At 41.2% G+C, this 27955-nt stretch overlaps 2 protein-coding genes across 4 annotated transcripts in view; one reads left to right on the forward strand and one right to left on the reverse strand.

Annotated features, from left to right (window-relative positions):
• The window catches only part of gpha2 (glycoprotein hormone subunit alpha 2), a 37903-nt gene that overhangs the window by 8993 nt on the left and 955 nt on the right, over positions 1-27955 (reverse strand). The window contains exons 3-10 of one of the 3 annotated variants that reach the window (XM_088347528.1): positions 25442-25472; positions 25277-25366; positions 25090-25183; positions 18744-18824; positions 18446-18663; positions 13745-14031; positions 9650-9809; positions 924-1167 (exon numbers count right to left, since the gene is read on the reverse strand). The gene's annotated coding sequence lies outside the window, so the exon portion shown is untranslated. Of the gene's footprint in view, positions 1-923; positions 1168-9649; positions 9810-13744; positions 14032-16016; positions 16172-18445; positions 18664-18743; positions 18825-25089; positions 25184-25276; positions 25367-25441; positions 25473-27955 lie in introns of those variants that run through there. The other 2 variants (XM_088347527.1, XM_088347529.1) reach the window with 2 other exon arrangements.
• LOC148356851 (atrial natriuretic peptide receptor 1-like) lies at positions 9661-26069 on the forward strand. The gene is made up of 22 exons (XM_088347530.1): positions 9661-9775; positions 13729-13834; positions 13894-14026; positions 16030-16162; positions 16219-16323; positions 16392-16494; positions 16966-17111; positions 18434-18506; positions 18573-18717; positions 18776-18862; positions 20164-20307; positions 20362-20483; positions 20549-20687; positions 20783-20831; positions 21685-21786; positions 21845-21964; positions 22029-22122; positions 22194-22281; positions 23714-23853; positions 23924-24076; positions 24875-24973; positions 25055-26069. The coding sequence occupies exons 1-22, from the start codon at positions 9746-9748 to the stop codon at positions 25225-25227; spliced, it is 2484 nt and encodes an 827-aa protein (XP_088203656.1). The 5' UTR covers positions 9661-9745; the 3' UTR covers positions 25228-26069.

Raw genomic sequence — 27955 nt, forward strand, 5'->3', positions numbered from 1 at the left:
GTACCTGTATTTACTCATCTCCATTCATGTTTACGTTGCGTCGTTTGCTAGAATCCATGTGAACTCCTCATTCCACGATGCTTTTAATGTACGTTTACGTTTTGTAGCGTCAAAAATTTGGTTCGCTTCTTTTGAATCTACCTTCTGGGGCTTAGGTTTTGGCTTGATTCCTAACCACTTCTCAATTTTTCTTGTCTTCTCTGCGCGTCTACTTTGGAAAATGATATGCAAATGCGCGACCTTATAACGCTCGGGAAAGTCCAGGAGCACGAAGTTATACGATGCAGGCTTCTTATTGACTGCAGAGTATGCAAATTGCCAAACGAACCGAAATTTCCAAACCGAACGAACATTTCGAAATCGGAATAAAGCAAACGTTTGTAACAAGCTACCATTCCATCCTGTCTAAAAAATAAAAACGATTTTTTTTTTTCTTGAAAAAGTTGTCGGCCACCCGGGGGGAGACGTTTTGTCAGTTGTACGCCTAACGTAAAAGATGCGCGCCCCAGGCGCCCGGGCAGACGTTATTTCAGACACTGATGTTTACCCTTTTCCTAAGAGCTTGGTAGTTTTAATTTCACATACATTGTATAAAAAATGTTTATCTCATAAAGGAATTATTGGAGGCTTTGCCTTAAAAAGAAAGTGTGCATTGTAGTCCAGAAAATACGGTATGTAAAACAGGCTAGACCAGCAGGAGGGGGTGCTGGGTTTTTCTACCTTAATGATTTTCTTACCTTGCATTTTTATTGCTCAGGAACATATATAATATAATTGTCATCAACCACAAAGGGAATTATTGATATTCTTAGAAAACTCATGGAAACATGCAAGTACAACTTTAAAAATAGAACAAAAATAAGGAACTATTTATAAATACACAAAATCGACAAATATAAAGAGATGAAATGCAATGGTCTTACCTGGAGAAGGGAAAGCGCACCCTGCAGAGACGAGACGCGAAGAGGATGCTGGTAGCAGGTAGGAGAGAGAGAGAGGCCAATTATAGCTGGGAACACACCCACGAGTGCAGATCGCCTTTTTGGTGCAGGCAGGTCCCTTTCACTTGTGTCAGATTGGAGTCCAGAGTCACAATTTTCCCCCAAATGTCTTTTCACCTCTTTGAGTGGAATAGCATACCAGCCAGGGTGCACTTTAAAACCTAGACTGGGGGGGCGGGGGTACAAGCGAGAGGCAAAACCGACATTTTCCGTCAATGAATTGGCTCCATGGTAGCGTGCGCACACACAACATGTTAGTTTCTGACTTTTCCTAATGGGACAGTGTGTGATATTTAGCGCCTCCTACTGGTAAAAAAAAAAACTTAATTCTGAAAAAAAAAAAAAAACAGTATTGATTTGAATAATAGGAGAAAACACTTGTAATAAACCTAAGTGTTTTTTTTAAGTCGTAGGTGGAGAAATTTGTACAGTATTTATGTTATATAACAAGCAGCTCACTATCTTGCTGCTACGAGTAAATGGTCTGCATTTATATAGCGCTTTTCAAGTCAAGAAAGACCTCCCAAAGAGCTTTACAATGTGCTTCACACTTACCCATTCACACACACACAATCACACACCAATAGCGGCCATCCAGACATGCATGGCGCCTACCTGCTCATTGGGGACATTAAGGATTCAGTGTCTTGCCCAAGGACACTTTGACATATAACACGGAGGAGCCAGGAATCAAACCAGCGACCTATTGATCCCAAGACGAGCACTCTACCTCTTTTTTTCTTTTTCTTTCATATTTATTTTTGTTCCATTTTTCATACTATTTTTTTCATATTCATTTGATTTTTTCTTCTTCCTTTTTTAGTTTTTCATTTTCTTTCTTTTTTCTACTTTCCTTCGTTCCTTTTTTCTGTTTTTTCTCGCTTTTTCCTTTCTTGCTTATTCCCTTTCATCCTTTTCCTTTTCTTTCATCTCCTGCTATCTTCAATTTTTTTCTGCTCGTTTCCCCCTTTTCTTGGCCGTTAACAAAAGTTTGGTCATTTTAAGTAGTTTGTAATCTTCCTGCGAGTGATTTTTATCACTCATTGTTGCTAGCACTACACAGTGCAATGACATCTAATAATAATAATAATAATTTCCTTTGTATTGTCATTCTTTTGTAAGAACGAAATGTCGATACACCTGACCCGTTGTAGCGAGCCGATGAAGCCGCAGCCAACAGAGGGCGCCGCCATTTTACCAATGTTATAAGTCTTAGGTATGACTCGGCCGAGGCGCGAACCAGCGACCTCCCAGTCTCAAAGCGGGAGCATCTAGTGGTTGAATACTAAACACGTTCCCTTTAAAACCACATGACATTAATACTAACTTAGTTTCTCAATTGCACTTCCTACAGCCATTAAACGGAAGTCGATTACAGAATCAGTATTACCACAAGTGCAGGTATAATATCCAAACTGATACTTTGTTGTGATACCCATGCATTTCTAATATTCATTATAATCCCTAACTACTTTGTGCATCGCAGGTTGAAAAAGATTCCGCGATCCATTCTCCCCGATCGCACATTAAGGCGAGATGGGAATGGCAGCAATTTTTTGCCCCCACCATAAAGTCCACTGCACTCGTCTAGCCACTATCCATATCCTCGATCACTTATTGCTCCGAACTGTGGCGGACAGAGCATGTTTTTGTCAGGCCCGGCAGCTCTTTTTTTGTCATAACTGCATTTCCAAATAAAATAAACTTCACTATGTGGCCGCAATCCATTATCCCAAAACCCATATTGCTGCAAACAGGGGCTGACAAAGCGCATTTCCGTCAGGACTGGCAGCTCTATTTTTTGTCATAACTGTTTTGTCATAACTAGCTGAAGACATTTTTGTCAGGAGGTGTTCCATTCTGGCCCGCCTAAAATGAAATGCATGGTTAGGGTCGTGTCCCAATATCCCCAAGCAACTATTGCTGAGAGCAGGGGCCCCTGTCAATTATTGCAGAGAGTGGGGGCACCGAAAGGGCAAATTGGTGTCATGTGTAGGGGCTCCTCTTTTTCGTTATTTCTGCCTAATATGAACAGAAACCGTGCGGTCGCGATCCATTATCCCCAATCTGCTGGATTTGCAATCAGGCGCTGGCAGAAGGACATGATTATAAAAAGGGTGGGGATGCATTTTTGCAGATTTTCACATATCTTAGGGGGTTCTGGTACCCATTAACTGGATTAAACGAGGGTAGACTACAATTTATATTAGACTTCATTTTTATTCATTTAAAGTGATTTGACGACGCATATGCGATCCAAATGACACAGCCACAGGAAAACGTAGCGATCACCTTTTGGCCCCACATTCCCGATCTGCTTATGTCAACGGAAAAGCGGAATCTGTGACATCATTATCATGCGAACTGCCAATTACACAGACACACACGTACAATTACTATAGTGGCAGTTAGTAAGTGAATGGCCTCCGATTATATGAGGGGGTCCTTTTTCTTTTTTATTTGCTTCCCACACAGGGACACCCAGTTAATGCTCAAGTATGACTCAGTGAGGCTGACTGATGTTTGTATTAATTCCTGGCCTCTTTGTTGCCTTGGTTACCATGGCGTCCTGTCATTATGGTTACTTTAAGATTTGTGTTGCGTGGGACGACTGTGCATTGTATGAATTGAATTCAAGTGTTTTGTTTGTGTTATTCCGGGCTGGGTGATGTTTTAAGGGGAGGAGGACACCATGTTTCCTTTACCTCCCCAATGGCCGATGCGCACCAACCATTTATATGCAAAATGATCCACATGCATGTAGGGAATCACACCTGACACCATTTGGTGCATGCAGCTAATTCGTGTGCTTATGTATTTGCCAAAAATCGTGACAATGCCTCATACACGCGCGCACACACACGTATATAATCAAGATCGACAGGAAGGACATCGGAATTTCCATATGGTGACACTCACTGAGGATTTGGCGCACTCACACCATCATGTGGAAAAATGAAACCAGCGGCGTAACGTCTATCATTTAGCGAAAGAAAATCATCAAATGGGTTCCACCAGACATAAGAATGATGACAAACGACTAATTTCTAAATAATTTTAAGGCACGTGGTAGTTGAACGTGTTTGATATTGATTTTTAAAGACTGATAGTACAAATAATATCTTAATTCCACATATATAGTTTTTAATCTATACGGTGTAGTATTTGTCGACTTCATGTACCTGTATTGTATACAGCAACCGAAAAGCAAGTGCTAAAAAAAGCACAAGAGAAAAAAAAACTATGGAGACTCAAAGTGACCATTTTTCTTCTCAGCTTTATCCATCCCTCCACTATCTGTGCCACTTATCCTCAGTAGGGTCGCAGGGGTGCTGGAGCCCATCCCAGCTATCTATGGGCAGTGGGCAGGGGACACCCTGAACTGGTTGCCAGGGCACACAGGGACAGACAATTCACTCACTCATTCACACCTAGGGACAGTTTGGACCGGCCAAGTAACCTGACCCGCATGTTTTTGGAATGTGGAAGGAAACAGGAGTACCCCGAGGAAAACCACGCAAGCACAGGGAGAACTTGCAAACTCCACACAGGAAGGTCTGATCTCACGACCTCAGATCTCAGCACACGGGGCTAACCACTGTGCCGCCGTGCTGCCCGTTCTCAGCTTTAGATAACATGAATTTAATTAAATGAACAAGAGAAAGAAAGAAGAAAGGAAAAACAAAGAAAGAGAATAAAAAAAGAAAGAAATACAAGAACAAAGGAAAACATGCAAGAAAAGAAATAAAGGAAAAATTAGGAACAAAAGAAAATGAGCCGGGAAAAGAAAAAACAAGAAAAAATAATTTATATATATATATATATAAATATATATATATATATATATATATATATATATAATAAACAGTAAAAAGAATAAGGGAAGAAAAACATTATGAAAATAAAAAAACAAGAGGAAAGCAATAAGAGGGAAAAGAAGGAAAAGAAAAAAAGAAAAAAAATGAAAACAAGAAAAATGAAGAAATAAAGAAAACAGAAAAGGAAAACATAAGGAAAAAAAATCAAAACAAAAAATCAGGGTGGAAAAAAAACAAAAAAAAAAAGAGATATACAGGAAAAAGAAGAAGTAAAAGGGAAAAGGGAGAAAAAAAACTAAAATGAAAAAGAAAGAAGAAATTGGAAAAAGGGAAAAGAAAATAAGAAGAAAAAAGGAAGAGAAAAAAAAAGAAAAAAGAAAAAACAAAGAAAAAAAAGAAAGGTTTTTGTTTTTGGGGGGTACCCATAGCAGATGGAGGACAATTATATCAGCTTCATTAGGTAAGCCTCATCTTATGTCAATCACTTTTTCAATCCCTGGCTATTTAAAAGTGCATATTTATATGATACTTCTTGTATTTTTGTGTAATATTTCAATCATAACGTTTTTGTTTTTTTTTAAACAACACACGCTGTCCCTTGAAAAAATAATCGCAATTTTAATAAATATTAGGCTGCAATAAATAGGGACGGCCATCTCCCATTCCAATTACTCACAGTAAAACAAGTTTGGATAAGTACAGCAATTAATATTATCAATACAGTCAGACGCTTTTCATCTCTCAGCTCAATTTTGTCTTTTAATCTCCCATTGAATATTACGAGCCCTATTATCGCCGCACGTTTCACTCCTTTTCAATTTGGCGTGTGCGGAGATGAGCTCACTTTCCAGATCCAACTTCATTCTTGCGAAAGCCTCACCAGCTTTTCGAAAGCCGCCATTCATCTCGTTTGGAAGAAAAAAAAACAATACGACTGTCGGCACGATTACCCCAAATCATATTTTCCGTTCCGGACGAACATGCGGCGGGCGGGCCGGCGGGCGGACGCGGAGCCGAGTAGGAGGGGACAAACTTAAGAGAAAGAGGATGATTTGGGAACTCCGGTTGCCATTACCAGAAACACACAATTCCACGTGCGCTCTACCTGACTGACGCAACGCTATCATTAACCTTAATCACAGCCGTTATCCGACCTGTCTGCACTCATGCTTGCCTCAGGCGGCTTTGTAATCGACGATACGGCCACTGTTTGGATGCACAATTGGTGTCTAGGGGGGGTGACCGGTATTCAGCTTAATTAGCAGCTAGAGAAATGGAGGGGAAATGACTGCTACTGGATTTTGTGTGATGGAAAACATAATACAGGGCACTTTGTTTCCTCTAAGGACATGGAGTAACATATTGGGCTTTTCCTCCATTCACATACCTGTCAACCTGTACGTTTTTGTCGTACAAAGTACATTTATTATGCATTTTAAGACGTGTACGATGTACAAGAAAATCTATACGGAAAAACGCAAATTTGTTAATTATGGGTACCATCCGGTAAACACCGACGATCACGAAACGGCAAATCAGTCAAACGAGTTCGCAGCATTAGCCTTTATCTCGGTATCGTTTTTTTTTTGTTGCAAACGAAGCGAGCGGTTTGATGTAGTAAAAGGAAGCCCGTCTCTTTTTAGAGAACTGGCTTTTTCGACTCAACTCATGAAAGAGAGCCGGCTCTCAAACGGCTAACTTGCTTTGATGCATTATATTCGGAATTATTATGTTGTATAAAGAAGTTAAGTATAATAGGAGAAAATGAAAAATTAGGTTTGTGGTTATCCCTTTAATCAGTATATTACCAACAATAATTTAATGCAGAAAATTAATTCAGAATTTGAATAAGAAAATGTATTGTTATACTTAATTATATTTGCATGTGTTTTTTCCTTCTACAGTGAACATCCAAGCTATCATTTCATTTTTGAACTTTTTTTTTTATAATAAACCTCATTCATGTCGAGCAACTCAGTATCTCGCAACAAAATGTTAATTAACACAACCGGTATATATGATATAACGAAACACATGTACGATATAACATGTTGGAAAAATAATATGGTGTAAGATTATTTTGTATTTTTTAGGGGAAAATACGACAGTTTGTGAGGGCATGGAGCCCTGGAGGTTGACAGGTATTAGGATCGTCCAACGCCCATGCCTGAATCGGGGTAGTGATTTGAGCGTCATCTGCAGGGAAGGTCGGGTAGAGTACGCACCCTGGCCCGAACAGTCTAAACCACACAGGTTAGGGTCATTATCCTCAGTAGGGTCGCGGGGGTACTGGAGCCCATCCCAACAATCATCGGGCAGTGGGCAGGGGACACCCTGAACTGGTTGCCAGCCAATCGCAGGGCACACAGGGACAGACAAGTCGCTCGCTCATTCACACTTACGGACAATTTGGACCGGACAATTAACCTGACATGCATGTTTTTGGAATGTGGGAGGAAACCGGACTGCCCGAAGGAAACCCATGCAAGCACGGGGAGAACATACAAACTCCGCACAGGAAGTCCGGTAGCTGGATTTGAACCCACACACATATTGTCGTATTTATCTCCTGGGCAGACCGCGTTGTGGAGGGAGAGAGCAGAGGGATTGCTGTTTGCAGAGATCTGCCCACCTCTATCGCCCCAACAATCAAATTGTTTTGAGTGGTTAGCACGCAGCCCCACAGTGCAGAGGTTCAGGGTTCAAGCCCAGCTACCTCAGCCTCCCTGTGTGGAGTTTGCATGTTCTCCCCGTGCCTGCATGGGTTTCTTTAGGGCACTCCGGTTCCATTCCCACATTCAGAAAACATGCATGTCGGGTTAATAGGCTGATCCAAATTGCCCCTAGGTGTGAATGAGCGAGTGAGTTGTCCGTCTCTGCGTGCCCTGCTGGCTGCCCACTGCACGAAGATAGCTGGGCTCCAGCACCCCCACGACCCTAATGAGGATAACCGGTGCAGATAATGGATGTGCGGGTTTGCTGGAATTTTGGTGTGTTTACAGTTTGTTCTTTGGGTTTTCCATCATAAAGTATCTCAACAGTGAAAATACAAAGTTGAATGAGCTCCCATATGAAGGAAAACAGGATCCACCCAGGAACGCCACAGAGAAATGTGCAACAGTTATTTTTATCACAGAGTCAGATTTGCAGTGGTACCTCTACTTAAAACTGTTGAATTACCTGAGCGGGAAAATATTGCATATAATTACGAAGATTGCCAAGTAAAAAATACAGGACTGTACGCGCTGCTATTCGCCGCTTCCGGCGTATCCAGAATGTAAACAAACTGGCTTTCGCTCCAAATCTGCCTGGCTATCAGTGCACATGCGTGCTCCCAGTTCAGAGTTCACAGACGACGAGGAGGGTTTCGTCAAGACGCAGCCGTCATTTAATCAGCCCGAATTAGAGACTTTTTAGTAAAATTCCATGGAGTCTCGGATTTTGTGGAAAGCAATCACCCAGAAAAAGTGTTGACAAGTCGAGCTATGACTACATTAGCCTCGTGCATTTCTGACGGATTGCCTCAAAAGCAGATGTCATTGGATCAGTTTTTCAATTACCATTTGGTAAAAAGTTTAATTAATATTTTTATTTTATCTTTTACTCTTCGTTTTTTTTTACATTATGAACCGCTTGATTTATGTTTATTGTGCAGTAATCTAATGTATTTGTTTCATGTTCTGATGCTCTTTTTATGATTTATTAAAAAAACTAAATCATACTGTACTGTTGCGGGCCTGTAACGGATTAGTGCATTTACTTGCAATATGCGTCTCTACAAGTTTTCAGGTTACGAAGCTACTCCCAGAACAAGTTAAATTCGGAAGTAGAGGTTCCACTGTACTCTTGAAAACCCCCGACCCAGATGATTTTTAATGCTATCCCTAGAAGCTGATAATGCAGCAAACGGTTTTGTTTTGGTAAAATGAACCAAAAATATTGCTTTCCCTAATCCTCTGGGGTGTAGTCGGTGCAGGATAGACCACCTGAACTTAATATCCCCAACACTACTGCTTAATGCATTGGACTACCTCTTTTTTCATCTTAAAATGCTTACCAATTGTTTATTTTCTTTTTTTAAATCTACCGCTTTTTCAAATTTACACAACAACAAAATCTTGACTCAAGACTAGTACAATGATAACTCTTCTTATAAGCTTAAATCGTTCCAGGATCGTGCTTGTAGCTCAAATTGATCGTGTAACGAGAACATTTTCCTGATATGAAATGATTACAAAGTAATTGGTCAGGTCCCGTCCTTCCAAAAGCATAGAAGTGAACCCAAAGTAGCTATACAACACATGTTCCTGATCACTAAAAACAAAATCAAATGGAAATTGAACAAATACAGTAATAAGACAAAATTAATGGAATCAAATATGGAATCATTATGAGCAATGACAATGTTTAGTGAGATTGCCAATATTGCTGCAACATTCTACATAGTCTGTCTTGCTGTGAGTAAATATGTAAATAGGTTTATTATCACTTAACAAGGAGGATTTGCAATCATTAATAAGGGGAGCAATTGGTGGAGATTTTCCTACTCACAAATAAAACACAAAAATTCGGGTTTGCTTCAAGATTGGTCCCTCAAATCAGTGAATCGGTTGCACTTGGGCTTTTATACATCATGCTGCGGTCATGCTGGATTTTTTATGCGTGATTTTACCTCTAGAAAGGGTTCTATTAGATCAAAAAAGGCGGTTTGACTGGACAGGAAAAGATAAAATACATATCCTCTCAAGATCCTCCAGCAGAGGGCGACTGTACACTACCAGCTGGATGTTGAAAAGGACCAAAAGTGAGAATCTGCATCCCAGCACTCACTCAGTTCTCAAACCAGTTCTCAGCCGCACGAGTCCCGCTGTTTTCCTTCAGCAGGTGAGCCGCTTCAATCCAAATCCCGGTCATAGTTGTTCCGTCATGAAGACCAAACTCTACTACATGATTTGGGTGAGAACTTTCACTATCCTGCCTCCATCTTGTTCTGTTGGATATATTGAATTGAATTGTGTTTATTGTCATTGATCAAAACGTAAAGAACATTGTTTCCAATGAGATTAGACATGACACTCCAAGATAAACACATAATAAAGAACAAGATAAAATAATGTAAGGATAGACAAAAAAAATTCCAATGTAGCGCTTGGAGACTGGCTTAAGTTTTAATGAGTATTGGGACTGATGCGTTTCCGGGAACAGAATTATTCTTCACAGTAACAAGTACTGTAACACATTATTAATAGATTTTTGTAACTCTACTGTAGTCACTGCATGGTACGTTACTGCGTTATGCTGCTACTCGAGTAATGCAAATCATGAACCACAAAATATTCTGGCTGCTGAACACCCCTGTGCATCACTCACATTGTCACATACTAATCTCGATCTGCTAGCAACATTGTCCCAAGGCTGGGTGTGTTTATATTTACATACAAAGTACAACTGAAGACAGTTATGGTGACACTGACTTAAGCACAGAGGACGGTGAATTTCTCCTCATATAGATATTTTTCCTAACGTATATAATCTCCCCCTAACGAAACTACTATATCGATGAAATATTGAACTCAGAGGGTCTGTTTATACGGCCATATTTGGTTGTGTGATCCCAGTAGCAATATGGTAGGCAGTGCACAAGATGCACTTAAACAGGAACAACAAACCAATGGGAAATCAATGGGGCAAACGTAAGCACAGGATTTACAATAAAATGTGCTGAATTTTGGTCTTTTCATTGGTGAAATTATTTTTGCAATACACCATGCTTGGAGATAAAAATAGGAAATGTCTTCGAGTAGTTCCAAGTCCAGAAACGAAATGGATATGGATGGTCTCGGCTAACTGTTTGTTTGCGAGCTCTCAAGATTGCACAAGCAAAGAGATATGAAGGGTCATCTGCTTCGAAAAGTTGGTGTACACTTTTTCTTCTATTGCTTTTATTATGTGGCTATTTTCAAGGAGTTTTAGGGGGTCGGCTCCTACAAGAGTATCAGAGGTAAAATCATTACTTTGGTCGTGCTCCGGGCCGCGCTTCTCTCTCATGCACTTCTTTTTTAATCATCCACGCTTGGCACGTGTCTGTAACTGTTCTTTATTTTTCTTTGTGGAGGATGCGCACGGTGGATTCTGTCCCTATTTTGCACAACTAAGCCTGCATCTGCGTGCTCGGCGTGTCCCCGTTCGCAAGAAGCATTGCACAAAAGGGGGACGAAATAAATTGTGCATGCGGATTCTCCACGAAAGTAAATTAACTAAGAATAATTATGAGTGGATAATTACAAAAAACACAGTAACAGAGAAGCTTTTATCATTCTCACAAAAAAAAAAGTCCTTGGACATCAAATATGAAAATTCGTGTTTGCTTCTGGCTTGGCCCCTTAAGTCAAGTCAATTTATCGGGCTCGGGCTGGTTCGGGGTTCAAAACCCGTGGGCCAGCCCGGATTTTATAGGCCCGAGCTTACCTCTAGGAAGTATACACAGTAACTTGTAGCCAGTTACTTTCGGAGTAACGCACGACTTCTTGGTTTCAGTAATCTGGTGTGTAACCGAGTTTTAAATTAAGTAATTGTAACTAATTACTATTATTCAAAAACGCTGTAATAATAGTGTGATCAAAAGAAGTGCAAAACCATTTTGCAGTAACAAAATTCCTCAAATAAGTTAATTATTAAGTGAGTGTGAGTACCTATTTTTCAATGCAACTGGCAAGATATACATTTTAATGTTTTGTGTGCTTGTTTAGGGCCCGGTCACACAGCCGTTTGCGTCTGTATCGCGGGTAAAATTTTGCGTTTTTTTTTTTTTTTACCCGCGGTTGCCCGCGGTACAAAATGCGCAAAATTGGCTAACCCGCTGTTTATCCGTGGTATGCCCGCAAAACAGACGCCGGCGACTGTTCCGCTTCCTCGTCGCGTCAGTTCCACGTCCTTTCCGCGTGTGGACCACGGGTATAAAAGCTGCCGAGCCGGGCTGTAGAAATCATAACCGCTCAAGACTCAGTCCCGTGAAGATCAAGATTTCAAGCTATGGCACCGAAGAAGAAGCCAATATGTTATTATTGTAATAGTTTTTCATTTTTATTTTATTATTTTGTTATGAAATGAAAAGAAATGTCAAGAAATAAAAAAGGATTAAGACGAGGTCACTACGGTGACGGGGATCCATGTCCACCCCTTGACGTCTCGAGCACAACTGACGTGTGCTCGGCAAATCGCGCTGTATATACGCGGAGAAAGGCGTTTGACCGTCACACGCGTTACACACGCTAATTCACGTGATAACACCGCGATACAGGCGCAGAACAAACGTGCAACGACCGTGCTCCACCCGCGATTACCCGCTAAAATTTCGCGTCCTACCCGCGTGTAACCACGCCCTGGCCGCGGCCGTAGCACGTCGTTCCGCGTCTGTACCACGTGTGCCGCCCGCGGTTACCCGTGGTCTAAAGTTTTGAGCAGCGCAAAACTTTTTCGCACGGCCAACCGCGTGTGAATTTCTTGCCGCGTGTAAAGCACGGCTGTATCTCGTCTGTATGGCGATCTCATAGCGTCCAACAGCGTCTGCTTCACGGGCAGAAATTTCTGGCCGTGATTCAGCCTCGATACGCCCGTGAAAGGCTGTGTGACCGGGCCCTTAGGGTGGTGATGGCCCTGCCTGGGGAAGAAACTATATCCAATCCCGTTAGTCCAAATTGACAGGTTATTTCGAATGTATAAAAATTTATAAAAATCATCAATGGGGAGGCGGTAGTAGTGGATTTTTTTTAAAGGTACAGTAATGGTTAATTAGTGGAAAGCAAGAAGACATAAGGGACAACTATGTCATAAACAGTGTTTGGCATGTAACTGAAAAACGGTAATTAGTTACTGTTAATAGTTACTTCATTTAAAAAGTAATTCCTCCTGTTTACTGATAGGCAATAATTGTACATTACTTTTACAGTAACTATCTAGTTACAGATTACCATATATATACTCACACAGAGGCTGACCCCCCTAAAAATAAGGTTTAAAATAGCCACATCATAACCAAAATAGAAGAAAATGTGTACATCAACCCGTGAAAGCGGTGAACCCTTCATATTCCTTGGCTTGTGCAATCTTGGAGGCTTGCAAACGGCAGAGACACACCATATCCAGTTTGTCTCTGGGCTTCAAACAACTCGAAGATATCCTTCGCCATTTCTAGGTACTTTCGAAGATATTTTCTTTTATTCTCCAGGCATTGTGTGTTGCAAACATTTTTACAAATTAAAAGACCAAAATTCAGATCACTTTAACTGTCAATTCTGTATTACGTTTGTCCCGTTGATTTCGTTGTTCCTGAATCGGCCACGCCCCCTCCCAAAGTGCTAAACAGGCCAAGCCCCCCTCCCCATGCTCTCCCGTACTGGTGACACAAAAAGAAAATCTGAACATAGAAGCTGACCCCCCAATTTCAGTATTTTATTTTCTAGATGTAAATTAGGCTTAGATGCGATTATATACATACAGTCAGGAAAATTTCCCAATGAAGAGAAATTTAGCATCCTCGTATTATGAGCTTGAGACGGCGCCACATTGTACATTGTGGGTAAATATAAACATGCCCAACCTTCTTTTTCCTTGTTGGTGGTACGAAGGTTGTATGTGGCATTGTGAACAAAGGAAGAACAGTCAGCAATCAGAGGATACTGTAATTTGTACTGTACTGATTTTAATAAGTAGCAGCATGTAGCACCATGTTGTAATGACAGGTGAGTTGCAAAATTTATTAAAAACGTGTTAATATACTTATTACCGAGAAGAGTAATTGCATTCCAGGAACGCGTTCCTTTGTGACACGTTAGTCCAAACAATGATCATAAATTAGGTGATTTTTTGGGGGGTTTGCCTTCACTGCAAGATTAGATGTGTGTGCGTAGGTCGGCTGGGTCTTACCTGCGTCCTCCTGGCACGATCTGGACAACAGCGAGTACGACTGCTGGCCTCTGGAGCGCCCCAACGACTCCAACATGATCAGCTGCGGAGGTGAGCGTCTTCATAGCGTGGCATCTCGCTCTGACGGCACCTATAACGCTGCCGTGCAGGTCTGGAGATGGCCTGGGTGCTACGGCCCCCTGAGACCGTGACGAGTGGCGACGAGTTCAACGTGGTCTACTCGGTCTCTGTTCAGGATTCCTTTTACAGCTGGGCCGTGGACAACAGCATCTTCCCTCACAGGTCACCTGCACATCAGCAACAGATATTAGACTCTATTGCAATTGAGGGCTGATAGAAGATTAAATTGCTCTATTGAAATTTGTGATTGTCTACTATTGTGTATTGTTTGGTGGGTGTGAAGACCTAGCCTGGGGACTGTCTGGCCATGCCACGGTCATGCTGGCTGACGATGGAGGAAGGCACGGAACTCAGTGTAGTCAGATTGGAGATTACTTTATTGAATATGAAAAGTACAGCCAAAGGTGTTCTGTGATGAAGAGGGGTCATGCGTGTTATCACAGACTTCTAAAATGTTACAGCAAATATACAGGGTGTCCCAAAAAATGTATACACATTTTAACAACTGATTATTCTATTATAGGAAGGAGTGGAGAGGTGTTGTGAAAGGATAGTGGGATTGTGGACGCGTTCTTAAGGATGGGCTGGGCACCCGTATGATGCGGCAGGGGTAAACCAGTGAAAGCTGTCGGGCCCTGCTGTTGAACCAAAAGAGTGTCGTGTCACCCTGACCCAAGTGACATGGCTGCTTTCTGGTGTCCCATTTCATCTGGAGGGACGAAAGCAGGACCAACTCAGGTTCCGAGGTGCCTAACTTGTTTGGGTGTTTGGGCAATTGGGTTGGCCATGGTCCAAAATTTTTGTTTGTTTTTTTGCATTTTTTTCCCTTTTATTTTCTTTGTTATTGTATGTGTTTGTCTTGCTGTCGGTCACCCCTCTTGAGGGATATGACCAAGGTAGATAGATATTTGTTCTCCATAGACAAGGAGTGGTCAAACTTTTTAAGTCACGGGCTGCATTTAGTCAAAAAGTTCGTCCAGGTTTTGCGGAACAGTCTAATTGTTCTCATTTATGAATGAATATACATGCAGAGATCTACATGCTATATTTCTTTTCAAATTTGTTTATAAAAAGATTAACCCCATCAAATTGGTATTGAAACACTCACAATTAAAGATAATAAATCAGGTACCCTTTTTAGCACTAGATTTGATGTTTAGTTTTTTAGTCAATATCAGGTCGTTGCAGTTTCCTTTAATCATTGAGGATTGAATGCAATTCAGGTCGATACCGCCGAAACCACCAATGACCATTCAAAGACACCTTCCACGTTTGGGTTGATAACTAGCAATATTCACAGCGTTTTCCCTGGTGCTGTTGTCTAGAAATACAAGGCTCACATTTTATGCCACGCAGCGCCCAATTGTGTTTTTTTTTTTTGGGGGGGGGGGGGGGCGAAGAAGTAAATATGTGCTTGTCTTTGTGATTGCTATCTTGAATGGTAACACGATCCTAAAACACTTGACGTAAACAACTCGGAGCAGAACTGAAAAATAATGCAGCTGAAAACAAAAGAAATAGACCCTCAAGGTTTCTTCATTTTACTCATGTTGAGGTTTTTGAGTTTTTCCTTGCCCTTGTGTAGGTTTTAAATCAGAGGATGGTGTAATAATAGTCAGATGGTTTTCAATCATCTGTGGTCAGTGCAGCCCTTTGAGACTCCTTGTGATTAAGGGCTATACAAATAAACATGACTTGACGTGAATTATTTCATTTTATGTTCTTAAAGGTAGGTCGTTTCTTTCAAAGTGTCTTTGAAAAGATGAGAGGGTTATATTTTCTTTATTGAGTAAGTGTTAACAATGCCCAACTGAGTTTAAAGTACCCATATGCTTTATTTTCCACTGTGCCCATCTGCTTTTATCATACTTTAAGCAGAGCTGTTTGGGGCAGAAGACATAATGTTTGAGGAATTGGAGTGAAGGGGGTGCTAGAAAGTGAAGTCACACTCGTTCCCATGCTTTGTTTTTTGATATTTGTCCCTAATGGACTAAAACGGTGAAAGTGAGAAAAGGCCTTCGAGACTCTAATGGACAAAAAATAGATGATCAACTCAATTATTACAGGAAAAGAATAACCAATGACAAAAATTTTCAGTTGCAGCCCTAAAAGGTTCCTGAATAATGAATGATAAAAAAAAGTGTTGCTTCACTGCACGTTTTTAGTTCAATAGTGGACGAAGGAGATGTTCAAAGGTTCTGCGAACATCACGAGTGTCCCGCCAACTGGAAAGACGCCGATGGGGAGAACTGCTGCATCCATCACGCCAATATCCACTCCTGCCCACTGGCCTACATGGTACACGCATACACAATGGCGAGCCACGTGTGCTAGTTCCTCACGCCCGGTTTCAGACTTCAGAGAGCATCTGCGGTCCGTGGATCCCCGATGATGGCAAGATATTTACGCACACAATCTCCACCTCAGGCAAGATGACGCAAACCAACTGGAGCGCCAAGGTAAAGATGAGCGGCGGGGCATGGTGGGCCTGAGAGCATCCATGTGAACGTGCGTCTCCTTCTCTCAGGTGGTCCTGTTTCATGTGGGCCTGACTTCTCTCATCGCTCACATCAGAGTGGGACGCATGCAGGTGGCGCTGGAAGCCAAGAGCACCGTGCTACCCTCTGCCGGTATGGGAAGAACGTGACCACCACGTGGCCAAAAAGTACCGTATTTTCCGAACTATAAGGCACACCCCAAAACCCCAAGTTGGCCAGAAATTTGAATGTGCGCATTTTAGCCCTGCAGCGAAAATTGGAAATGCGTTATCATAGTCTTGCAGGATTTGATCAGTCAACAAATTTTATCATTGACCACAACTGCATGGAGGTCAGCCAAATAGCAATGGTAAGAGCACTTAATCCTAATCACCAGGCCACCTAAACCGTTGCATCCAATATTACGCAGTAGTATACAAAGGTGATCAGTAATATATTCTGACTGATCAATCAATGCGCAAATACGGTACTTTTTTTTGTCTGTGCAGTTTAGCACTTACTCTAGTTTTAATCCCATGCGCCTTATAGTCCAGTACACCTTATATATAGTAAAAGTATGGGGGTGTTATAATACGGTAATTTCCCCTGTCTTGGTGGTTTCAGTCTGCGGCGATGGAGAGTGCCAGGAAGCAGAGCTTTGCGCCACTTGTCCTGCCGACTGCGGCGAGTGCCCTATGAGGCCGTCCACCAAATTGGCCATCGGGCTGCCACTGAGTCTGCTGTGTTTCTTCTTGGTGCTGACCGCCATGGTAAGAGGTTGTCCTAAACTGTGATCCGCTGACATTTTCCTTCATGCTGTGTGTGGGGCAACACACGGCCCCGCCAGGCTTTTTATTTCGGCCTGCCAAACGAAAGTGTGAATGTGATTATTTATAAATAAAATGTTTTTTCTTCTGTTTATTTAGTGCAGCCCTTGTGGCCAGTGTCCCTCAGTGTGTATTCCTCCCCCTAAAAGTGAAGCATTAAAGGGACAGTGTGTTTTATTTAGTGTCTCCTAGTGGTAGAAAAACACCTTCATTTTAAAAAGAAAAAAATGATGATAAGGATAATAAGCAAAAATACTAGAACTATCATAGAAACAAGCATTTTCTTTAATAGTTGTACGTTGCCAAATTTGCATTTGTTTTACATAACATGAAGCTCACGGAGAGGGAGCAGACATGGTTGTCCGCCATATTGCTGTTCAGGGTACCCCATAAAAACCTGTTTATCTTTTATTATTTTCTTCCTTGTTTCTTATCTTTTCTTTCTTTATTCTTTTTAATTTATCATTGTTTTTCCTTTTTGCAATTTATTTTTCTTTTTTCCCTTTTCTTCTTCCTTTGTTTTCGTTCTTCCATTTGTCTTGCTTTTGACTTTCTCTCTATTCTTTTATTTATTCTTTTCCTTTTCTTTTTGTCTTTTTCATTTTCCTGTTCTTCCTTTCCCCATTCTTTTTCTGCTTTCTTATTTATTTATTTTTTCTATACTTCTCATCTCATCTCATCATCCGTACCGCTTATCCTCATTAGGGTCGCGGGGGGGCTGGAGCCCATCCCAGCCATCTCTGGGCAATGGGCAGGGGACACCCTGAACTGGTTGCCAGCCAATTGCAGGGCACACAGGGACAGACAACTCATTCGCTCATTCACACCTAGGGACAATTTGGACCGGCCAATCCACCTGAAATGCATGTTTTTGGAATGTGGGAGGAAACCGGAGTGCCCGGAGGAAACCCACGCAAGCACGGGGAGAACATACAAACTCCGCACAGGAAGTCTGGAGCTGGATTTGAACCCACGACAGGTTCCCATGACATGAACTGTGCCGCACAAGCGCTAACCACTGCGCCGCCGTGCTGCCCTTTTTCTATACTTGTTTCCTCTTATTGCTTCTTTTTGTCTTTTACTTTAGTTTATTTTATTTCATTCAAGAGGCTGGGCAATAAAATAAAATAATAGTCATTTTGAGTCTCTGTAGTTGATGTTCTTTCTTGCGCTTTTTTCACTGGTTTTCAGTTGCACTATCTAATAAAGTGACACCCAGTGGTCAAATATTACACAATGTCCCTTTGATGTGTTTTTGTGCTCAGTGGCTGAGGTACCAGAAGCAGAGGTTGCTGTGGGACGAGAGCTGGATCATCGACTTTGACCTCATCAAGCAAGGTAGGGCGCCCGCCAAGGATTTGCGGTTTCTTCTCTGGAGGACCGAGCGTGTCTTTGGCACTGCAGATCATCACGCACGGGTGACCATGGGCAGTCTGATGAGTGCGGCCGCGGCTCACAGCGACAGCAACACCAGCTGTGTGACGGCCTTGACTTCCTGCGGGGGAGAAATGGGAAACAAAAAGACTACTTTCACCTGCACTGGCATCTAGTGCGCCGTCCTATTTGAGCTTTTACCTCAGTTGGAAACTGACACAGGTGTTTTACAGTGACGGCAGAACAGTGGCCATTAAGAAGATTCCCAGCAAGTCTTTCTCTCTGTCCAAGACAATCAGACAGGAGGTCAAGCAAGTTAGGTAACAAATTACAAATACAAACATTCCCTACTTGTTTATTTCCTCATCAAACCCTTGAACATAGAGAGTCCCAAAGGGCTGCATAGACCACCATTACAACATCCCCCAATCTTAAACTTACATAGGGGCAAGGGAAAAGTCAAAAACATCACCATGAGGAAAATTAGGAAACCTTGAGAATGGACCGATACAAGGACAAGAAAATAAGAGTATAAGGGCAACGACCCTCATAAGCCATTGAATATAAATGTTTTTAAGCATAGTTTCAAACACTTCCACGGAGGTTGCAGACCGTATCTTAGAGGGAGTTTTCCAAAGCACCAGGGCCCGAATGGAGAATGCTCTCAAACCTGCAGATTTCTTCTTGGCACTTAGAATCACTATATACTACAGTGTTTTCAACCACCGCGGCACAAAAATTAATTGTCACACTGTGCGGTGGGAAACTATCCAATTTGTGTGCCTTTCATTTGAACTTGCAACAGCACTGACTAGTAGTATCCCGCAGGATTTTTTTCAATGAAAGAAAAGTGTCTTAAAAAATGTTGTAAAACACTAATATATTACACTATATACTGGAGCATTTATAATATTCAAATTAATCAAATCAAAAAGTACCTTTACAAGAAAAAAAAAAGCTCTGTTACATATTGTAATATTAACATTTGAATGTTAAAAACAGCGTGGAGTTTCCAGAAAGAAAAAAAAGTCGAAGTCAACCAACAACAAAAAATATAGATGTTTGATGTCTCTAAAACAGAGTTAGGCTTATTATTAGCTTCACAGGATGTTAAGACATTTTCACGTTTCCGTCATTTAAAGATTACATCGATATTTCTGTCCTTTTATAAGTACCAATCACAGCTCCACTTCAGAAAACAGATGAACTCTAGATTAGTCTTTAGCTGAGCCAAAGTTTGATGCTGAATTTCAGCATGCCCACAATTAAAAAAAAGATTACTTGGATTGCTGGGGAAATGTTTTTAGCAAATACTTCCACTTTCATTTTGTTCCTGCACTCACGACAGGATTTTGAAAACTTATCAGACAATCATTAAAACTACTTATTGAACCCCACATACTGTATGTCCGTCCGGCTTTAAGAACAATTTTACAATGTCTGACTCAATTAGAAAGTAATACTGATACCTAGCCGATAAGCACCCTTTTGAATGTTTTGGGAACTTTCAATCAGGAAGAAAATAATCAATTTGAAAGCAAACAAAATGTCATGCAAGTAAGTTTTAAAGTAGGGACTGCCATCAATATAGAGTGATTGTGACGCCAGCCTTTCTCTTCAGGGAATTAGACCACCCCAACCTCTGCAAGTTCATCGGCGGCTGCACACAAGTGCCGAATGTGGCCATAGTGACCGAGTACTGCCCCAAAGGGAGCCTCAATGACGTCCTTCTCAATGAAGAGATCCCGCTCAATTGGGGCTTCAGGTAAGCTGGCCTCAGCGTGCTTTTTCAGACGGTCGTGACACCGTCGCCTCCCAGGTTCTCCTTCGCCACGGACATCGCCCGAGGGATGGCGTACCTGCACCAGCACCGCATCAGTCACGGCCGCCTCAAGTCCCTGAACTGTGTGCTGGACGACCGCTGGGTGTGCAAGATCACTGGTGGGAGACACAAACCCAAACACCCGACCCTGCCTACCTTTGACCGGTCCTCATTTTTCTGGCAGATTACGGTTTGAGAGTCTATCGCCGGGGGGAAGATTGGGAGCCTATGTCCACCTATCAACAGAGACTCCAAGAGGTATACATGCCTCCGGAATTTCAAAATGCCAACGCTGAGCCGACGCTGGCTGGAGATGTCTTCAGGTGACAATGTACACAAAAAACAGCAGGCACAGCCAATCAGTGGCGTATCGTCTTCAGGGCACACTCAAAACTAACAAGAATGTGATTGTGTGTAGTTTTTCTATCATACTACTGGAGATCGCCACCCGTAGTGACCCTGTTCCTGTAAGTATCCGTGCTACTAAAATGCTCTTTTTTCAGGCCTTGAGAGAACAATATTTATGAACAAAATAAGTTTTAAAAGTACTGTATTTTCTGCACTGTTAGGCGCAGTAGAATACAAGGCGCTCCCCCAATAAAAAAATATTTTGTGATATTATTTTTATTTATTAGGCAAACCAGACTGTAAGGTGCATGAACTTAGAATTACATTATAGGCTAAGGTAACAAAAGGTTGTATGTTATAATTGGCCCGGGCCTCGAGAATATTGCCAGACATTTAACAGGTCTGTGGTACAACCGACTTGCAAAGTCATTACTAAGTGCAGGAGCTTGTGAACTAATTGATTAGAAGGGCCTTGTGGGAAGTAATTTGGTAGTTCTAGTAATTCTTCCTTAATTACAATCCTTGGTTTGAAATGAGAAAAAGTGAAACAAAATTTTATATTGATATTTGATCACTTTCTGTTTACTCATTTTTTTAACCTATCTGGTATTGTGACTAAAAATAGTGTGATAATGATCATGTGTCGTCTATATCCCTATTGGTCTAGCGGATGTGATGCAGCAGGGGGTGGTTTTGATTCCCATTGCATTCGATAACCTGGTGATTCCCATTTGGTGCCCTTATCATTGCTACCCGGTTCGATACCCGTTGCCACCATTATTATGCAATTGTGGTCAGCCATATTGGACAAAATGGTAACACACTTCCAATTTTGTCCGCATACAAGGTGCACCAGATTACAAGGCTCAAGTTAAAATTTCTAGCCAATTTGGGGTTTTTGGGTGCTCCTTAAAGTCCAGAAAATACGGTAAATTATCTAAACAAATTATCGTTAATCGCACTAATGTTCAGGTGGACGAGTCCAGCCTTGAATGTTCTTGCTGTCCGCCTCTCCCCGAGCTCATCTCAAGCAAAGCCGACAATACCTGCCCTTGCCCGGCCGACTACATAGAGGTGAGTCGGCTGAAGTGATGCTAGTGCTCGGATGCTAACCAAATCTTGGATAATGCAGCTTATCAGACGATGCGGCGCTCACAACCCCGCCGTACGCCCGACTTTTGAGCAGATTAGGAAGTTTGTCTACCGGATCAACCCTGTGAAAGTCAGCCCGGTTGACATGATGATGAACTTGGTAAGCTGCGGTGCACCAATGCTTATTCACATTCACACACGTGCACGCATGCACCGCCTTCCAGATGGAGAAGTACAGCAAGCACTTGGAAGTCCTCGTGGCCGAGCGAACGCAAGATCTGATGCATGAGAAGCAGAGGACGGACAGGCTGCTTTACAGTATGAAGCAAATGCGCGCATCCAAAATGGACCCCTCACTCAAACATGTTTATTTGCTACGTCTGCTTTAGGTATGCTTCCCCGTCAAGTGGCTGATGACCTACGACAAGGGAAGCAGTCACAGGCTCAAAGCTACGTCAGCGCCACTGTGTTCTTTAGGTTGTGCCCTGTGGACAACTAATCCTGCCATATGTATAAATAAATAAATATATATCTACAAATATATGCCATACAAAATAATAAACACATAAATAAATCACATAATACCCAAGATAAAACTAATACTATTCGTTTCATTTGGGAGAATAAATCCCTACTTATAAAAACTGTCCAGGAGATGGATAGGGACCCCCAGGCTGTAATTGCCCAAGACAGGCCTCAGGAAGTGATGCCTCACCCACTAGAGGGATATGAATTATTCATGTATTTTGTCGTGCATTTTGTTATTTCCATCCATTATCTGCACCGCTTATCCTCATTAGGGTCGCGGGGGTGCTGGAGCCTATCCCAGCTATCTTCGGGCAGTGGGCAGGGGACACCCTGAACTGGTTGCCAGGGCACACAGGGACAGACAATTCGCTCGCTCATTCACACCTAGGGAAAATTCGGACCGGCCAATTAACTTGACATGCATGTTTTTGAAATGTGGGAGGAAACCGGAGTGCCCGGCGGAAACCCACGCAAGCACGGGGAGAACATGCAAACTCCACACCGGCGGTTCGATCTCATGACCTCAGAACTGTGCCGCACAAGCGCTACATTTTGTTATTTATTTAATCATTTGTTTCTGTATTTATTTTCTTGAGATGGTATGTACAGTATTTTGTCACGTATTTTGTAATTTATTTTGTCAAGTATTTTGTTGTCTTTTGTAATTTATTTATTTCTGTATTTACTAGTCGTGTAGTTTGTCTAGTTGAGTATTTGTTTAGTTGTGTATTTTGTCATTTATTTATTTCGGTATTTTGTCATTTATTCAATTATTTATTTATGTATTTATTTTGTTATGTATTTCGTAGGGTATTTTGTCATGTTTTTATTTTGGTACTTATTTATTTTATTTCGGAATAATAGGAATTATGTATTTATTTTGCCATTGGCCTTTTTTTATTGATGTATTTAATTTTTCGCGTCTTTTATCATGTATTTAGTCGTGTAATTAGTCATGTATTTTGTCATTTGTTATCTTTTTATGTATTTATTTTGTCGGGTATTTTGTCACAAATAAATGATCTTCAAATGATGGGGCAGTCAAACTGGCTGAGCTTTTCACTATTAGTTGATGAACAAGTGCACCAATCATTCATTACTGATCAACCAATAGCTGTAAAGCGACAACTGGGCCGCCTCCTTGTTTGAACAACATTTTGTCTTGACAAAATACATGAAGAACTATACGAAAAAATACCGGAATTAAAAAATTACAAAATCCATAAATAAAAGAATAAATTGCCTTTATGTCATATATTTAAGTATTTTGGGCATAATTGTTGGTATTCATTAATTTATAAATGTATTCCTCTATTGTGCCTACAAGGAAGCATGCACTGATAATTTAGAAGCGGGGGACTGACTCTTCCTGCACTTGCAGCGATATCGTAGGCTTCACGCAGCTGTCCAGCAGCAGCACTCCATACCAGGTAGTGGACTTCCTCAACAAGCTCTACACAACCTTTGACGACATCATCGACAACTATGACGTCTATAAGGTGGAAACCATTGGAGATGCTTGTGGGTAACGCGCGCCGTGCCGCACGGATGAATAAAAACTTCACGATTTAACACATCTGTTTGTATGAAGACATGGTGGTGTCGGGTGTCCCACAAGAGAACGGCATCCTACACGCCTCGGAGATCGCCAGCATGGCGTTGGACCTAGTGGCTGTGTGCCGCACCTTTAGGATCCCCCACAAGCCAAACTTGCAGCTGCAGATCCGTGCCGGGATACACTCGGGTACGCTTGCACTGGTCAAGGTCATAGTTTCAATAACCGATAATATCAAATTATTAATTGGCACAACTTAATGCACAGAATCAGTGACTTCAGAAAAAGGAAAAAAGGGCCCGTTTTTAACTAGTTAGTCCAAAGCACACCATAAACAGCCTAGGTCTGTTCTAATAGTACCATAGTCGAGAAGGAATATTCTGACTTACAAAGAATAATTTGAACAGACAGTAGAAACTTATGTTTAACCATTCTTCTACAGTTAATATTATTTGATGAAAAAATGAGAAGTAAAATGGTGCGTTTTGGTGGCTTTGAGTCTCCGTAGATTGTATTATTCATAGTGCTTTTTAGCAAATGCACTACACTCGGGGTTTCCAACGTGGTGCCCGCGGACAGATTCTGAAAATAACTCGCCAATGATGGGTCATAGTAATTTTTCGGTAAATTTGATTTCTAAATGGCATTATGTTTTATTGGGTGACTGAGCCTATTTTAACTCAACTTCCAATAATTACTACCGGTTAATGAAGTAGTAACAGCATAGTAAGGACATGATAAGTTGTCATTTTAGAAATGCATATCAAACTGGTAGCCCTTCGTGCTAATCAATAAAAAAAAAAAAAAAAGGTTTTAGCTTAAATAAAAAGTTGGTGACAGCAGCACTACACCATATAACGACATCTAGTGATCATACAATACACTGTGTCCCTTTAAAGTAAAATTTTATTTGTGTTGTTTTTGAAAATCTCAAATTACAATTGCAAACATTAAAATAAAATCAAATGTGTTTGGCTTAATTGACAGGTCCAGTGGTGGCAGGTGTGGTCGGGACTAAAATGCCTCGCTACTGTTTGTTTGGTGATACGGTAAACACGGCTTCTCGTATGGAGTCCACTAGCCTGGGTATGCTATCCACAACCTTGTCAAGTCAATCTCCCTCTCTCGTTCTGTGCTACCAAACGTTTTATGTTGCGTGTCACTCAGCACTGAAGATTCAGTGCAGTGCCAGTGTCTTTCACCTGCTGGAGGAGATTGGCAGCTATGTGCTGGAGTGCCGAGGGACGCTCCAGGTCAAGGTGAGCGCGGGTGCTGCTGATAGGACGTGTATGGCTTCTAAGGGCGAGCATGTTTTGGTCAGGGTAAAGGTGATATGGTGACATACTGGCTGGATGGGAAAAGTTGCAAGGAGTTGGACGAAAAAAACACCCCCAAGGAGCTGGCCAAACAGCAAGAACCGGGCTCCACGCTGCCAGGCGAGCTCGATTTCGTCGGGGACCTTTGAACCACCGGCCCCATCTGACGGAAACACATTCAAAAACAGTAGCTATGTTACAGTAAAACTTGTATGTGACCTCATACCTTTCAACCTACCTTGCCTTCCTTATTAATCGTTGCAATTTCCCTTTTTAAGCAATAAAAAAAAAAAAACCACAAGCCGCACCTATTTACTCACAGCAACACAGACGATGTAGAGTAAAAGAAAAGATCATTTGCCTAAACAACTTCATTCACAGGTAAACAACACAAACGATTTTTAAGCAGATTTCTTAGTTCTTAACTACAGGAATACTACTGCAGAATTACTGCAAGAATACTACAAAAATCATACTATGGAAATACCACAAGAATATTCAAAAACGACAACTATAGTAATACTACAGAAAAACTTCAATAATGCCACTACAAAAGTACTAGTGCAGAAATACAATACTACAGAAATACCACAAAAATCCTACCATGGTAATACAACAAAAAATTGCTACAGAAAATACTACAACAATACACTAAAGTCTACACTATTAATGATTGTAATTCAGCAATAATAGAAGCAATAATAAACCTTTTAAACCCAATGCTGAACGTATTTACTCACAGCAAGACAGTCTATGTAGAAAAAAAAACATTTTTTTGTGAACAGGTTGATTTAAGTTATCAACAGTAACACATCTTTTTCAGTTATTTCTAAACTTGCAGTAAATTTAGTGTTGCGTATTGTACATAGCAGTATAATTTATGACCCCCAAAACTTCCCGTTCTCAATTGTGTACACAATTTGAAATGATCAAAAACGTATTAAATGCAGAGGAGACGTACAAGTTGACAGGTATGTGACATTATGTAATTACTATCAGTGCCATGTCTAACCTCGTTGTATAATGTTGTAGCGTACAATCTTTCACAATGTTGATATTAATGACAATAAAGACAATTTAATTCATATAACCGCTAAATGTCTGGCGGACTCCTGCTTTAATGTGATATGGATCGATAACAAAGAATATATTGAGGCAAATTTTGTGTGGGTATTTTTTTATTCTACCAAGGACTGTTTGTAATGCATATGCAAAACAGCTTTTTAATTATACGTGTGTGTGTGTGCTCGTTTCTTTTAGTAGAGGACCACTCGTGTCAAGAGGACTCGCTTGTCTGATCCTCTCATTCATCCTATTAAGCTTTTCCACATCTGAGACGCATGTGCACAGACACATTTCAAAGCATTTGGTAACTGTGTATCTTAAATACAGAATACATCAAAAGACAATGGGGACACATCGTTTCCCAGGCTACGCTCAGTCCACCTCATGACAATACAAAAGATATATTTGCATACCTGTCACCTGTATGTTTTCCCTGTATTTAATACGATTTTTGATTATTTCAAATTGTGTATGACATTTGGTACTAATTTAAAAAAATCATTTTTGTTTTAGACCTATCTTTTCTCGCCTTTTTGGCTATAAACCAAGATCGTCAGTCACTGGGAGCAGATGACATCATCATCGTAGAGTCCTGATGAGGAAGTCTGCGAAATACTGCACTGATATGTACAATATAAATGAATGATTGGGCTTTATTGTCATAATGCAAGTATAACGAAATTGGAGGGCTTCTCCTTTCAGTGCAAGTAAAACAATAATTTTACTTGCACTGAGAATAACAATAACAATAACAATAATATATTTACTGAAAGTGGGGAAAGAACTAAGAAAGGCGCTGAAGAGAATTGTCTTTATTGTTATTGATATCAGTGTTGTGAAACATTTGTATGCAATTAGATTGGACATGACACTCAGGGTAAATATCTTGGAATGATTTCGGGGCGGCAGTAGCTCAGGAAGTAGAGCGCTCGTCTTGGGATCAAGGGATTACAGTTCGAATCCCGGCTTGTCCGTGTTACATGTCGAAGTGTCCTTGGGTAAGACACTGAACCCCTAATACCCCCAATAAGCAGGTTAGCGTCTTACATGGCTGCAATACAAGGCCGCTATTGGGAAATTTGAAGCACACTGTAAAGCGCTTTGGGAAGTCATTGACTTGAAAAGCGCTAAATAAATGCAGATCATTTCATTTCATTTCAAAGAGGAAATAAAGATAAAAAACTTTATCAGGAAAAAGGCAGAAAAAAAGATTCCCAACATATTGTTTAGAGCAGGGGTGTCAAACTCATTTTAACTCGGGGGGCCACACACTAGAGCAAACATTCTCTCGGGCCCAGACTAGTAGATTGAGGAGAAAGAAAAAAATGGGAGAAAGAAAGAGAGGGAGAGAAAAAGAGAGAGTGGGGGACAAAGAAAGAGAGAAAGGAAAAACGAGTGAGAGACGTGAAAAACCAAAGAGATTCAGATCCAAAAAAACACAATTTAATTAAAATACAAATATTGTATAATAATGTCAACAGTATTTTGGAAATAAAGTCAGTAATGGGCCTCTTGTAGGAGTGGGCGCACAGATTTGGTCCTTTATTCCGCCTGGCAGGCATGATGCAGCAGCAGGCCAAGTAGAGAGAGGTGCTAAAAGTGTGCCTGTCAGCCATGACACAGGCATATACTTAAAAAGTGGTCGACGCTGGGTGAGGGAGAGAAAGGCTGCACTATATACATAGAA

The sequence above is a fragment of the Urocampus carinirostris genome, chromosome 11 (assembly GCF_059441175.1).
Source record: "Urocampus carinirostris isolate Australia breed hairy pipefish chromosome 11, RoL_Ucar_1.0, whole genome shotgun sequence".
In the NCBI taxonomy this organism is placed as follows: Eukaryota; Metazoa; Chordata; class Actinopteri; order Syngnathiformes; family Syngnathidae; genus Urocampus; species Urocampus carinirostris.